This window comes from Pseudopipra pipra, chromosome 3 (genome assembly GCF_036250125.1).
Source record: "Pseudopipra pipra isolate bDixPip1 chromosome 3, bDixPip1.hap1, whole genome shotgun sequence".
NCBI lineage: Eukaryota > Metazoa > Chordata > Aves > Passeriformes > Pipridae > Pseudopipra > Pseudopipra pipra.
The window spans coordinates 43,881,385-43,896,527 of record NC_087551.1 but is presented as its reverse complement, the minus strand read 5'-3'; the positions used below and the strand labels follow the sequence as shown (position 1 = coordinate 43,896,527).

Below are 15,143 nucleotides of genomic sequence, written 5' to 3'. Positions count from 1 at the left end.
GCTGGCTCCCTCACCAATGGTGGGTGCATCCCATCAGGTCCCATGTGTATGTCCAGTTTGTTCAAATAACCTCTTCTCGACCTTCCTTGCTCTAGACTTTACTATTGGTCTCAGTGACATGGAATTCCTGAAGACTGCTCTTAAAAATAAAGATCAAGGAGAAGGTGGCATTAAGTACTTCTCTATGTCCTTTGTTACAAGCTCTCCTGTCCCACCTAACAGCAGGCCCACACTTCCTTAGTCTTCTTTTTGCTGCTGATACACATGTAAGAAGTCCTTCTCATTGGCCTTCATGCTCCTTACTAGATTTGCCTCCAAAGGGCTTTAGCTTTCCTAACCCCATGCCTGAATACTTGAAGAGTGTCTGTATCACCTCCCGCGTCACCTGACCCTATTTCTACCCTTTGTATCCTTCCTTTTTAAATCTGCATTTTGTTAGGTGCTCTTTGTTCATCTGTGCAGGCTTTCTGTCACATCCTGCACATCGGGATGAACTATTTATGAAACTGGAGGTGGTGATCCTTGAAAATGAAACAGCTCACTTTCCTATTCATATGTATAGTCTGAATGCACTATGTGCCATGTGACTCCTCCTGTCATATAGGCTGGAATTCTAGGTCTTCCCAACCCCTTGATGAACCCCCTATGGACCCTGAATCAGTCTCTGTCTTCTCTTTTTTCCTGTTTGGTCTGCTGGCCTCCTGTGTTTCTCAACTACACAGTCACTCAGCTGTGGGAGAAGAGGGAGCAGGAGTGTTTTCACTGTGCTGCATGCCTCCAAAGCTGGAAGGCTGGAAAATTGGATTCAATTATTCCATGCATATGGTTCAGACACAAAAGTGTTCTGCTTGATGACTTATACTAAAAAGATCAGCTGCTGTGGTCTTGACCATTCCTAATTTGTTCATCTTTTTTGGACTTATGGGCAGTTTTCAATAAAGCTCTGAGGAAGTAATATTTAATAATATCCCCGGAGAGGACATTTCTGAGCACAGATGGGTAAGTAGAGTACTCAGTTTTAGGAATTTCATACTAAATAAAGAATGACTGGTGTATTTAGGAATCTACAGTCTTGGTAAACAAGCAGGTGGAATTACTGCCGGGAGTTTAAAAAGAATGTCTAGACCTCATTTCTGAGAAAGATTTAGGTGGGCTGGAATCCCATAAATTATTTCTTTTTATTTTTCTGTATTGATAAAATTAAACTTTTTTTCTCTGGCAGAGGGAAATAAAGGGGGATCAGAATATGATAAGGATTATACAGTTGTCTTTTTGCAATTCTTTTTTATGGAATGGAAAGAGTGAACATGTGAGTCTTTTCTAGTTTAAAGAACCAGGGGCTTGTGCAAAATTGGGTGTCCTATCTTTCAGGTTTCCTCTCCAAAATAGAAATTAAAAGGTGTTAAAATGGTACTGCAGGAACTGATAGCATAAACACTCTTGGTAACAATATGGATTCATAGCATACTGGAATCTCTGTTCTGCAACTATGGATTAAATCACTAAGGGACAACAATGAAAGACAGATCTGGGAAGCTATTGCCAGAACAGCTTAGCATTTTGCATGTTGTTTCTTTTGAAAGTATTCATGAGGATATTTGTCAAATCATAAGGCTCTGAATAGCACAATAAATAAAGTTAGTCACATTAAATAAGACCTCCAAAATGAAGAGAAGTTATTAATACTCATTCAACTTCTAATACACTGTCATCTGAAAAAAAGACAAATAGTTATTTTTCAGAAAAATAATCTCATCCTAGAGTTAAAATAAAGATATGTCAATGAAGAACGACTCTAGGACATTTAAGACAGTAAAGCTCAAAAGAAATAGGTGAAGTTGTGGTATAAGTCTGGATTTTATGAAAACCTAGGGAAAACATCCATTTAATTAAGAGGAGGTAATGCATTTAAAGGGTAAAAACAACTATCCTCCCAAAAGGCTTATCAGTATGGTCCTCACCAGCTGGCTCTGAATGCCTCTTGGATATCACAGCATGATTCTCAGCCTTTTTTTGTTCAGTGGGGGCCATGAGGTTGTGTTCTCATATGGGACTTTTTAGCAATTAGGACCATATGAAAAGTAATCCCCAATCCACTTGCACAAAATTCTCTAAACTTAAAAAAAGATCGTAAATCATCTGTTTCATGAGGCTACCTACACTGTAGAATCCCTGTGAAAGCCTCCATCCTGTACTACTTTTACACATCAGTAAATCTCAATGCTTCCCAGCAGACTGATGAGAGGTACAAAACACCCTTCGTAAGTCCTTGCCAATACTAGATATACATTCACTTGTAGGGATTCTTTCCCCTTTAAAATTCAAAAGAGTAACTTGGGATGTCTTTTGACTACAGTTTAACCTGACAGTGCTCCATTCTGACATGCTATCCCTTTCCCATTCTTTCTCCATGAAAACTGGGGCAAGTCTGTTTTTCTTATCTGTTTTTACCATGGCTGTTACTGCATGGTAAATTTCTAATGACTCATTTTCTTTCTTCAGTTGCTTTAAAGAATTAAACGTAGACCTTTGACGTTTAAGCATTTAACAACTATCGGGCTTTAATAAATTTAGTTTGTATATTATGAACTACATGTGTATTTAACAAAAATATAGGCCAAAAGAGTAGAAGAGTAGAGGCCAAAAAATAAAATGTAGGCACAGAGCAGAAACACTAATGGAAGAGGATGGGGGGAATGTAGTCAGGTATCAGATTAATCGGGGACCAGGCTGTTTGCCAGATACTGCATTAGTGAGTATTGCTCACTAATTTCCCTTTCACTGTTTCCTTGACTGATTGAAGTGGTCATCCATCAGGTATCTGAATCCAACCCATGCTATCAAAGCACCTTCTATTCCTGCCATTCTTCAGGGAAAAAAAAGAGTGTCTAGCTCTCCCATGTCCCTAAAAGCAGCACTGTACCTTCTTACAGTAGATAGAATCTGATGAACCAGTGGTCAGTTTCATCAGATGATGTAGAAATATATTAAGCCCTCAACGGAAAAATAATATTGGGGGTTTTTATGCTGCCTGATAATTAAGATCAAAATATTTAGGTATTGCTCTTAGGAGCAGTCTGGCCTGGACCCAGGACATAGCTACCATTTAATGTTTTTAGAAAGAAAACATTGTTCTGAAAAGTTTGGACTAGTATATTTTAATTAGAAATTTTAGTGTGCCACTCAGTAAATGTCATTTTGATAGACTTAGAATAGTAGAATTTTAGTTATATAAAATATGAAATAATCTAGAATCAGTGAACAGGCATGTATGTGCACATACATGTACGTGGACGCAATTCATATTAGTAAGTATGTTTATCTCAGATTTGAAACTTTGTCTGAAATGCTGCATGCTAAATTCTGTAACTTCCAGCCACAATAGGAGAATATGACAATAAAATTTCTCAGAAAGAGATTCTGTCGATCTGACTTAAAAACTGTGATGCAATGACAGTGAGACGTAAAAAAAAGGTGAGATTCAGTATCAGATGCTCCCATGTCCCCCTGTCTTGCATAAAAGATATTCCTAGTGGTGTTGCATAAGTCAACATTTATTGGAAGTACAAATAGCACAGTTTCTTGTTACCAGTTCAATGAACAAAGTGACTTTAAGTAAACTCTAAGCGTAGAAGAACCAGAATATTTCAGTAGCAGGTGGAGATTCAGTGTTTTTCACCATACATTTGAGCAGTTCCAGGCCAATTTCCTTCTGGTAGAAATCCTATCAATTCTTCACTCTTGTTCAAAAAGTTAGCTGTGGCTAGTCCTTCTTACTTAATTTTTTTTTTTTTTTTTGAGAGGATACAGTAGCACATGGTTTTTGAGCTGCAGTAGTATCTAAGTAGAGTACTTGCCTTGCTGTGATTTTGAAATTGCTTTTCTGGTGTTTCCCAGCATGAATACTCTTTGTCATATTGTTTGTCTTTTTGGTTTTGTAGGTGGGGGATACAGCCTTACCTTTTTTTGATTTTTTTTTTTGTTTTCTTTCGTGTATTTTTCAAAATAATTTTTTATTATGAATTAATTTGTAACAGTTCCTTAGTTTTCTGCCCTGTAGAATGACCTTTGGAATAGATAATATTTTTTTACTTTGACATCAACCCTGGGAGAACAAAGATGTGGTGGTTTCTTTGAGGTAAGTGAAAAATAGGTAGATAAGTTTGCATCACCCTTCTGAGTGAAAAGCAGGATAATTCCCTGAATATAAGAAGGTACGAGTTTGGTTTGGACTACAAATTTGGAAATAAATTCCTCCTGAATCAAATTAACCTTGGCTGGTTTTATTCTCTCCCTGTTTGTTCTTTAGGTATGAACAACCTAAATGTGATAATGGTGCCAGAGCTCACCCAACAAAAACAAAGGATTTGTACAAAGGACGCCAGCTTCAAGGTCAGTGAAATTGATTTAGGTTGGTGCACTCAATACTTTGTTTATTCACTCTAGCAAATTAAAAAACAATTTCTTATCCTATATCAAAACAATGTATCTTTTAGATATCACTATATTGATTTGCCACTGGCTGAAGTCTTTAAATTTGGAGCAAAGTGTGTCAATATGGGTCTTGGGATGTTGTCGGAGAAAGTGAGGCTCATTTTTCTCTAGTTTAGTGGCAGTCACATTTACTTACTGGAATTATTCCTTGCTGTTGTCATATTAGGGAAATCAGCAGATACATCTAGAATAACCTGGACCACAATTCATAATCCTTGTTCTAGCAAAATTCATGGGAAATTGGCCTCTGTCTTCAAATCAGTCAAAAAGATGTGTCATCTTCCTTACTTTTTTCTAAGAGTATCCTTGTTAGTTTACCTTGGAATAATATATTTTTATTCTTCTCTGTTGTCGAAAAAAACCTTTTTGTTTATTAGTTTTTATAAATGTTACATTTTTTGTAAGCGCGGAGTTCAGCAATATATGTGCCACATAAATCCTCAGACATGTGAAACTTAGTGGCAAATGCATCTTTGGTGACAGTCAGAGTGATGATGTTTATCCATCATTTTGCCAGTCAGTACTTGCTTACTGAAGTTACTTACTGCTGTTGTAACTTCATGGAAGTTAGCAGGAATTTCAGGGATAATTTGAGAAAATATTTTGGACCTTATTGCAGCCTTTCAATACTTAAAGAGGGCTTATAGGTAAGATGAAACCAAACTTCTTAGCAGGGCCTCTTGTGATAGGAAAAGGGGTAATGGTTTTAAACCAAAAGAGGGTGATTCAGATTAGATATAAGGATGAAATATTTTATGATGAGGGTCGTGAAACACTGGAACACATTGCCCGGAGAAATGTTGGAGACATTCATGATCAGGCTGGAGCATCCTGATCTAGTTGAAGATGACCTGCTCCTTGTAGGGGGGTTGGACAAGATGACCTTCAAGGGTCCTTTCCAACCTAAATTATTTTATGCTATTTTACAATCCTTACTCCATGGAAACCGATGGAAAGTTAACCATCTTTGACAATTTATTTCACACAGCACTTGCATAGTTACAGGCTTGGATAATTACTTTATGTGTTTTTTTTCTGAGTGAAAAGAACTTGACTCAGAAAAGACTATAGCAGAGCAGAAGCTGAAGAAACAAGTTTTGTAGTAAAAGATATCACTTTCTGGACACTCCTACCTTTTGCTAAAAATTTTGAAAAACATTTGCTAGATGGAATCTTAGAGAGAGGATGGGCAGGTGACGGTTTTTAAGATTTCACATTTCTATTTCTTATCTAAATTGGTAATGCTTTTATGCAGTACAGTAATAAATATTTATCCAAAATCAAGATACAGTGCCAGTGAAACAATTAACAAGAATTTTTAGTGCTGCAAACTCCTATGTGATAATTAATTTTCATTAAGTTAGGCAGTGATATTCTGATTTTCTTTTTTTACATTATGGTATTTTGCATTATTTGAGCTTTAGTCCAACAAATCACTACATCAATGCAAGCTCATAATTGTAATAAATTATATGTATGACATGGATTTGCTCTCCCTCATGTTGCTTAATCTTTGACTTTCCAATGCTTTGTGTTATTTTAAAATAAGACAAATACCAAAATTTCCTAACATTTCTTAAATACTTGCAGGCTAGCTAGAAGAACCTCCTTCTTCTAGTCTGGAGTAGCACAGAATAAATACATACCTATAGAAGTAACAGGGGAAAGAGGCTACTTCCCAGTTGCAATTGTGTTAAGATGCTTATTTTTTTTCCTTTCTCTCTTTCTAAGCCTAAATGTACAAGTCCTCAAGTGGCGAATTTCTCTCTTAACATGCAAACACTGCATCAACTAAAAATGAATTGAATTTAATTTAGAGAGTTTTTTGAAAAAAGGAGGTTGAAAGATGATCTTACACAGGTGTGTCTCGTTGATAACAAGTAACACAAACTTGTGCAAATAGCCAATATTAATCAACTTTTTAGTAGAAATGAACCAGTGTTACTCAAAGATTCTATTTTAAAGTCTTGCAAAAGCATATTTGCATCATCTGTATTTAAATATAACATATAATTTCTCAGTGGTGCCAGGACTGAATAAAGAAAAAAGTAGGTTAATTGGATGCTTATTTTTAAGGAATAATACATTTTTGAAAGGATGGGTTTGCTTGTTTGGAAGACTATAGCCACAAAAAATGTAGTAGCCCTGGGTGAAACCGCTGTGACTGCCTGCTGTGTAAAACGAAGAAGATTTTAAAATTAATTACTTTACTGTTATGAATGATCTTAAATGGGATAAACCCCACCAGAAGATCCTCAAGTGGGTTAAATTGGCATAGTTCTCGAGCTACACTGGTTTATACCACCTGAAAGTTTGAACCCATTACATATTAAGACAAATGTTTTTAGCAATATTTTGCAAATAAATCAAGATACAATTTTTGGCAAGCACTGATATCTTGCAAAATTGTGGAAGGTAAGGGCACCTTGGAGTCTACAGCAAAATTCTCACTGATTTAAACTGAGCTAAGAATATGTCTTCATATCCTAAGGCTAACCTAATATAAAGCATCTGAAACTGAAGGCTAATCTGATGTTTGTAAGGACGATCCAAGCCACCTGTATCTCTTAGTTTGGGCTGGAAGTTACACAATAATAATTCTTCCCATTAGATTTCTAGTTGTTTTTTTAAAGCCAAAGCATTTTTCTGAGGTTACTTGTGGTTATGATCCTTCTGAGAAACTAGTTATTGCAAGATAATGAAGATGAACTCAAAAAGGAGTCTAGAGAACGTCACATACTGGGGAAATGGAAGGGTTTTTTACTTTTCTCATAGTCAGAGTTTTCAAACACTCGTATTTTGATCTTTTGTTCTCCTCTGTGTTATAAAGTAAAATGGGAGCCCTGTGATGAACTGACATATTCTGTAAAGAGTCTTGAATATTTTTTTCCTCATACTTTTGGATTACTTGTTTCAATAATCAGCTTTATACACAAGAGCATTTAGAAAGGTATAGCATGAAGGCTAGTTAAGCTAAACATATAGTATGATGGAATGAAGTGTAGGTGCCGCTGTATTTTCCTAAAATCAAGAGTGGTGATAGGTCAAATTCAGCCAAGCTTAAGAAGCATCAGTTGCTGAAACTGTAATTTTTCAGTCTGGGTCTGTGGGTGAAGGTATTCTCAAGCATTATATGTATTCACTACTTTTTAATAATCAGTAAAATATTTTTAAACACATATTCTCAATAAGTGTATATCTATTGGTAAATTATATATATGTACTACTGTAATAATAAGTTAAGTACATTGTAAAACATGTGCAAATACAGAAGTTAAAAAAGGATGAAATAAACATAACTTTATTTTTTTAATGTAATCTATTAATAGTGCAAAAATATTTTCTTCCTGCACTTCAGCTGTGCCTCTCCTGGGGTACATGCACCCAAGTTTGGATACAGTGGGTAGGCTACCTGTTCATAAAGCTAGTCTGGCCTCTGCTGTAAGCAATCTGGATAAAGGGACTTTGATATGTAGGAGAGCAAGACATGATAGCATACTGAGACAGTGCCAGACTACTCAGATAATTTGCCTCATGGGCAAATCTTCTTATTTAAAAAGTATGCATTGAATGCAAAAAGTCTGGTTTAGGCTCCTCTATGTGTGAGGGCTGGATAAACTTTGTATAATCCTTTATATCATTTAAGATTTTTGTATTCTTATTTAACCTGGGAATTTATCTGTTTTTCCTGTAATATAATTTTCATTACCCAGACCTGAAATTCGAAAAGTAATTGAAAAATTTTTTGAAGTATTATGGGAAATGTCATTTTGCTCACACAATATTTTTTAATTAGAAGTACCCTTATCTTTTGTGAAGGAAAGAAAACCAAAACCCAATAAAAAATGAGTAAATGGCTCAAAAGTTTCAGTGGGGGACACAATGCCAAGCTGGCATTTCAGACTTTCAGACTCTACTGTGTTGCTATAGTTTTGTGGCTTTGAATCAGATTCCTAATTTTGTTTGCATTTCATTTTGGTTTGTTTAAGTTTCTCCTTTTCTTTAACACAATATGTTTTTTTTAAGTCCCTACAGTTGTGATAGTTCCTTTCATATAAAGGGATAATTTGGGAGGGGAAACTATAGTCTGGAAATGACGGTGCCTCATAAACTAACAGTAATACAATCTACTGACTTGGTTGCAGATTCGTTGTCAATCTACTAAAACCCTGAAAGTCTCCCTTTTCTATTTTCTCTAAATAGCATAGCTCTTCACTGTTGAATATTTAGTTTTCCTTAATGCTGATCTCCTTTTACCAAGCTGGAACCCAGTAGAATGCATCTGTTGCATTAAAGTTACTGTAGATTTCTACTGGTGAAATAAAATCAGCACTTCACTCCTATTTTTGTCCTTTCTGGCAATTCCTTATTTCAGATGCTTCTCATTACAATTTTTGATTTTAGAGCATTTCTCAAAACAAGATGTAGTATTTTGGGGTTTTGATAGCACTGAGTTAATAAGTATCTGAAAGGATTCGATTTTTACTGTCTAAGGTTTAGTCAATGGCATAAGAAGGATCCAAATTAGTTTGCACAGCCTTTATGAGGAGAGATTTTGAATCTTATATTTGGACAAGAGTATAGACCATGCCCCCTTCTCTCCACAACACAAAACCAAAACGCAGTGCTTTACATGAAGGGCCTAAACTCTGCTAATCATTGTGTTGGTACTGTGGAGGTCTACAGTTTAGGACAAGCTTAGAACATTAAAATACATTACTAAGTTAAATGTCTTAATGCAGGTCTCCTGAATAGTCAATCAACTTACTTAACAGCAAAAAAACCCAAAAAAACAACTCTTAAACCCCTTCCTTTAATGTGAACTGCAGATTGTTTTCTAATTTCATAGCCTAATGAGTCAGCTCCTGTTTTCTCCTAGGGGCTTTTGTAAGCTTGGTTTAACCTTGTCATTCAAGCAGTTAATATTTTCTGCTGCAAATCATGCATGAGAGCTGTTTAATTCATTTGTTTATTTCATATTTGTGTTACTTAAGAGAAACAAATGTATTCTAACTGCCCAATTTTCTTCCTATTGTAATGGCTTTATTGTTTCTGATTGGGTAATCCTGTACTGACTCTGAACAGTTTATGTTTCATGGAGCAAAACTCATGATATAAGGTATGGGTGAATTATGTATGGATAAGTACTGTTTACTTTTGGTTGTTGGCAGTGCATCTTCTTTTTCCAAAGTTAAAGACCAATAGTTGGAAACACTCAAACCACGATGATGCAAGACCCACAGCCAAACAACCATCATGTGAAGTATTTCATTTAAAGGCACCTTTAAAAAAAAAAAGAAAGTGATAGAGGCTTAACTGCTTTTCCTTTTGAGGTACATTCTGTTATTTAGTGGTTCCAGTTTTGACCATTAGCATGTCAGATTTCATAAGGTACCAGACTATTTCTCAGCTAAAATCCTAAGGTACCTCCACTGCCCTGCCTCATCTTGCTTTCTCTGTTTCCTCTGTGTAGTCTGGTACCAGCAGCAAGTAGAAACTAATCTTTCCCTACTTCACTTTTCTTAAACATTTGAATGACTAAAACTTTGTGCTTTTTTAAAGGTATTGGTTAAGGTATAGTGCAGATTATATACACATGCCTGCCTTCCCATGAGCTTCAAATTGTTAGGTCAATTGGCATGTAACTGTCTCCGCTGAGCTGTGATTTAAAAGGATTATATTTTTATGATGTAACCAGCTTTTTGGCTGCATGAGCTAATATTCAAAATACCCCTTTCTGCTATTGAATCTTAAAGCTCCAAGTTGTCAACCAATAATTTCAAGTTTGCAGCTGTTTTGAATGAGTCTATAACCATCATCCTGAACCCTGCACTGCTTTATGTACCAAAAGGTTCTTGGCAAAAAGACTCTTTACGGATCAGACTTGCCTAGTGAAGTGTTTAAACTACGACCAGGAAATGAAGCAAAGCTAGTGTGAACTTTCATGGCAGGGATGGCAGAACTGAACAGCTGCATGACAAGTTGGTGGAGGGGACCTGCCTGGAGCATGGTGAGGTCTGCAGAGAGGACGTGAGGTTCAACAGCAAGGTGCAACTCCCAGAGCTAGAAGTTAGCAATGGAAGCTGAATGAAGCCCTCATAATCCAAGAGGGATTGGTGACCTGCTATGCCAATTAGACAACCATAATTCTGTGGACCCAGAAAGGATGCACCTGACAGTAATGAGAGACCTGGCAAGAGAGCTTGTAAAGTCCTTTTCAATCGTTTACTTGCAGTTGTGGTTAACTGGAGAAGTCCCAGTTGAGTGGTAATTTGGAAATGTAACACCCATTTTCAAGAACAGTCAGAAGGATGATCTGGGGAGCTACAGGCCTGTCAGCCTAACTTTTGTAACAGGGAAGGTCATGGAGCAGATTGTCATGAATGCCATCACACAGCACATGCAGGACAACTAGGAGGCCAGGCCCAGCCAGTGTGTGTTTATGAAAGCAGGTCCTGCTTGAGCAACCTGATCTTCTATGAGAAGGTGACCTGCTTAGTAGATGAGGGAAAGGCTATGATTTTTGAGTATCTAGACTTCAATAAAGCCTTTGACACCATCTTCCACAGAATTCTCCTGGATAACTTGAGGCTTTTCATGGCTTGGACAGATGCAGTCTTCACTAGGTTAAAAGCTCCCTGGATGACTGGGCCCAGAGAGTAGTAGACAATGGAACTAAATCCAGTTGGCAACAGGTCACTAGTGTGTTCCCCAGGGCTCAATACTGGGGTCAGTCCTGTTTAAGATCATCAGTAAGTTCCCAGATGCCACCTAATTAGGTGCGAGTGCTGATCTGATGAAGGATAGGAAGGCTCTGCAGAGGGATCTAGGCATGCTGGATCCATGGGCTGTGGACAACTGCATGGGATTCAAAAAGGCAAAGTGCCAGGTCCTGCACTTTTGTCACAACAATCCTGTGCATCGATATAAGCTTGGGGAAGAGTGGCTTGAGACCTGCTCAGCAAAAAGGGACTTGGGGGTGCTGTTTGACAGCTGGCTGGATATGAGTCAGCAGTATGCCCAGATGGCCAAGAAGGCCAATGACATCTTGGCCTGTATGAAGAATAATGTGGCCAGCAGGACTAGAGAAATGATAGTCCCATTGTACTCAGCACTAGTGAGACAACACCTCCTATGTGCAGTTTTGGTCCCCTCACAAGAAAGACTTTGAGGTGCTGGAGTGTATCCAGAGAAGAGGAACAAAGTTGGTGAAGGGTCTGGAGCACAAGTCTTATGAGGAGCAGCTGAGGGAGCTGGGGATGTTTAGCCTGAAGAAGAGGAGTCTCAGGGAAGACCTTATTGCTCTCTACAATTACCTGAAAGGAAGCTCTAGTGAGGTGGAGGTCAGTCTCTTCTGTCATGTCTCAAGCGAGAGGATGAGAGGAAATGGCCTGATGTTGCATCTGGGGAATTTCAGATTAAATATTAGAAAAAAATTTGCACTGAAAGACTGTTTTGGCATTGGAGTAAGCTGCTCAGGGAGGTGGTGGAATCACTGTCTCTGGAAGTGTTAAGAAGTGTCTGGATGTGGCACTTGGGCATATGGTTTGTGGATGGTTAGGTTGGTGATAAGTTGATGGTTGGACTAGATTGTTTTGAAGGTCTCTTTTGACTTTGATGATGCTGTGGTTCTGTGCAGAGGGGTGCTGGAGGGCCAGGAATGCTCCTTCTCAGTTCTGTGGTGCTGGAGAAGGAAGGGAAATTGCTGCTTCCCCTCCTAAAACAGTTACTATCTCCTCTAGTGTATGTAGTGGTGGCCTGGGGAGAGGGTCGGGCAGAGGCAGTACTCCTCACCACTACATAGCTCTATGGGTCAAGCCTCCATACAAAGAGGGAGATCTGCAGCTGTAAGTACTGAGCCACTAGTATGGCTTCAGAGCAGTTGAAACTCAAAAGAGGACTCTGTCTCTTAAACCTACAAGAGTTTCCTTGGGCTTTTGGATTTAGTAACTTCAATATTATTACCCTATGGTCTGAATGTATGAGCATATTTTAGTCTCCTGGTGGGCAGTTTTGCTCCAGAGGGCCTGCTCCAGTCCTGAAAGTTATTTTTCAAGGCTATGTGGATCATATTTATTTCCTTCACACCCTCTTCTGTCCATCTCCCCATCCTGATTTAACAACTAATGGTCTGGCCACTGTTGCTTTCTGTTTGCCTCAGTTTGTAGTAATTTCTTATCAAAATGATTAAGCCCCCCGCAAACCCAAGCAGAAATATTAATATCTGAAACAAGAAAAAATCTCAAGCATGCAACCTAAGAGCTGCTGTATCTTTCAGTCATGTGTGAATTTGTCTATAAAAATTACAGTAAAAGCATCTGTGCTGCTAGTAAAATGCCAGTGAAAGACACAGCTCTTTCATAGCTAACAAGAGAAAAGCTTGCTAATTAAAGGTGATGCTACTGGCTCAGCAGTAGCATTTCATTCATCGCTCTAGTTTGTATTAACCAAAAACTTAATGTTTATTTTAAAGGGCTGTATTAGGACTAACAAATACTGACGTAATTTGCTTCTCAGCATTTGACTATGCCAAAGAATATAAATTCTGTTTCTCGTGATGCCTTTAGGCATCACTCACCTCACTGGTTACTGTCCTTTTCCAGACAAACCCATTTTTAAGGACAGCAGCCCTGCCTGTTGTGCTGTTCTTTTCCATTGGGTCCATTACTGTCAGTGTGAGCAGTGGGGCACCTCCCAGAGAACATGCCCAGAAAGGGAGAACATTCTCCTGTGCCTGGCTGGCTTCCCAGGAACTTGTCACACAAGAGTCGTACCGTGGCTGTATCTGGTCCAGCATTTTTGAAATGAGTTTCTTATTGTGTTTTATGCCTTCTTGGCCAGAGAGTGAATAAGTGAGAGGATGCTTTCCCCCATCTAAGCCTTTCCTAAGTCTGAGCGTAAAGTTCCACTGACCCTCATGAAGGTGTTTTGATTCACTTGTCAATGATACAAACATGTAGAGAAATGCTGCCCTCTACACTTTATGATTTTGCCATTGATTCTGATAAAGATGGACGCTTTTCTTCCATCTTTATGAGGGAAATTATTATTTTAGATGGAATACATACATACATATATAATATATATATGTAAAAATACATATGCATAAAAGTATTTGATTTCCCATCAACAAGAAGCAATAAACTGTGAAAGCTTTTTTACCAAAAAGCTTTGGTGAAGCTAAAAATTACATTTCAGAAAGATATTTATTTCCTACTTTTAATTTCTCTATACATTTAAATTCATACATTTAATCCATAATATTATATTTACTCTCCTTTTATCTTTGGTTTTCTTCTAATACCAAAAAGACAAAGAGGGAAGTGAATTTATGTGAAATGTTTCAATGCAGAGATTAACCAAATCAAGAAATCCAAAAAACAGAGCAAAACAGTACATGTTAAATGGCTTTGTTTCTTTTAACAAGGACTCTTCAGAAAATACATGTCACTACTAAGAAAATCAAGATACTTACTGTCCTCTAAAAGAAATCTAAGGTTTACAGTGAAAATACCACAGACTCTTTTAAAACAGCTCTCATGACTGCAGATACTGAGGTATTGTCTGTGCCCAGCATAAAATCATAGCATAAGCAGAGTAAAACTTTGATCACATTGAAACCTAAAAGGGATTAAAATATTTGTCCTAACTGAATAAACTTTGATGCTGTATTCTTAAAGTTATTAAGCTTCAAGAAATGCTTTTGAAAAATCTTGAAATAATCTCTGCTACAGTGAAGACATAGGAGAGATATCTCATAATAACTTGAAGCAACTGGATTGCAGCTCTTGGGTGAGCAGTAGAAAAAAAACAGCACGAGAGGGGAAGATTGATATAGAATAACCTCAGTGTTTTCTGCCAGAATGCCTACAATCATTATCGTCTTGCAATCTGAAAGCTGTCAGGGAAAACTCATATGACTGAACGGAAAAGGCAAAAACCTTTTAGTCTGCCAGGGCTGTAATCATAATGAAAAATGACACCTGAACCTTATCATGACAGTGAGTGGGAGTCGCATAATAAGACACTATTTCCTCAAAGGCACATGGTATGGGGCTTCTCCTTTATAATCTGATATAAAAACATCTGAATAAAAACATGTGGTGGATTTGTAACACTGTTCCCTTCAAAATTAATATCTTGTTTTGTTGTGTTTTCATACCTGGATACAAGTTCTCCTTTATTATGTGGCAGAAACAGCTCTCATGTTTAATTTCTGGACAGGGAAAAACAAATATTTTCATTTCAGATTGAACATATATCTGCAGCTATGTTTTTGAGAGGGAACAGCAATGGTTAGGCATTTATTCCTTGTGTTTAGTCATTTGGAGAAGTGTTCCAATTTTCACAGTGAGTTCAATGGGATTTTCTGTTCCCATCAACTTTGAAAATATCCTGTACTTATAATAAACCACCCTAGAAATTTTGTGTTTTGTATCAAATAGTGACTTTTTGAAATGCAGTGTTATGAGGGTAGGGCTTGTGAAAAATTAAGCCACTGCAAGAGTTCACACTTCCTAATGTTTTGAGTAACTTAATGCATAATACAGAAATAACATCAATTTTGGCTGATGAGTAGTGACTGAAAGTGTCAAGCAATGAGTCTAGTTCACTTGCCAAGGAAAATTATCAAGGTGTAGTCAAAATTG

General features: G+C 37.4%; 1 protein-coding gene across 5 annotated transcripts in view; it reads left to right on the top strand.

Annotated features, from left to right (window-relative positions):
- Positions 1-15,143, top strand: part of SMOC2 (SPARC related modular calcium binding 2) — a 139,627-nt gene that overhangs the window by 97,861 nt on the left and 26,623 nt on the right. For all 5 annotated transcript variants that reach the window (XM_064648907.1, XM_064648906.1, XM_064648905.1 and 2 more), the window contains exon 9: positions 4,310-4,392. In XM_064648907.1, coding sequence (XP_064504977.1) covers positions 4,310-4,392 — 83 coding nt within the window. The remainder of the gene's footprint in view (positions 1-4,309; positions 4,393-15,143) is intronic.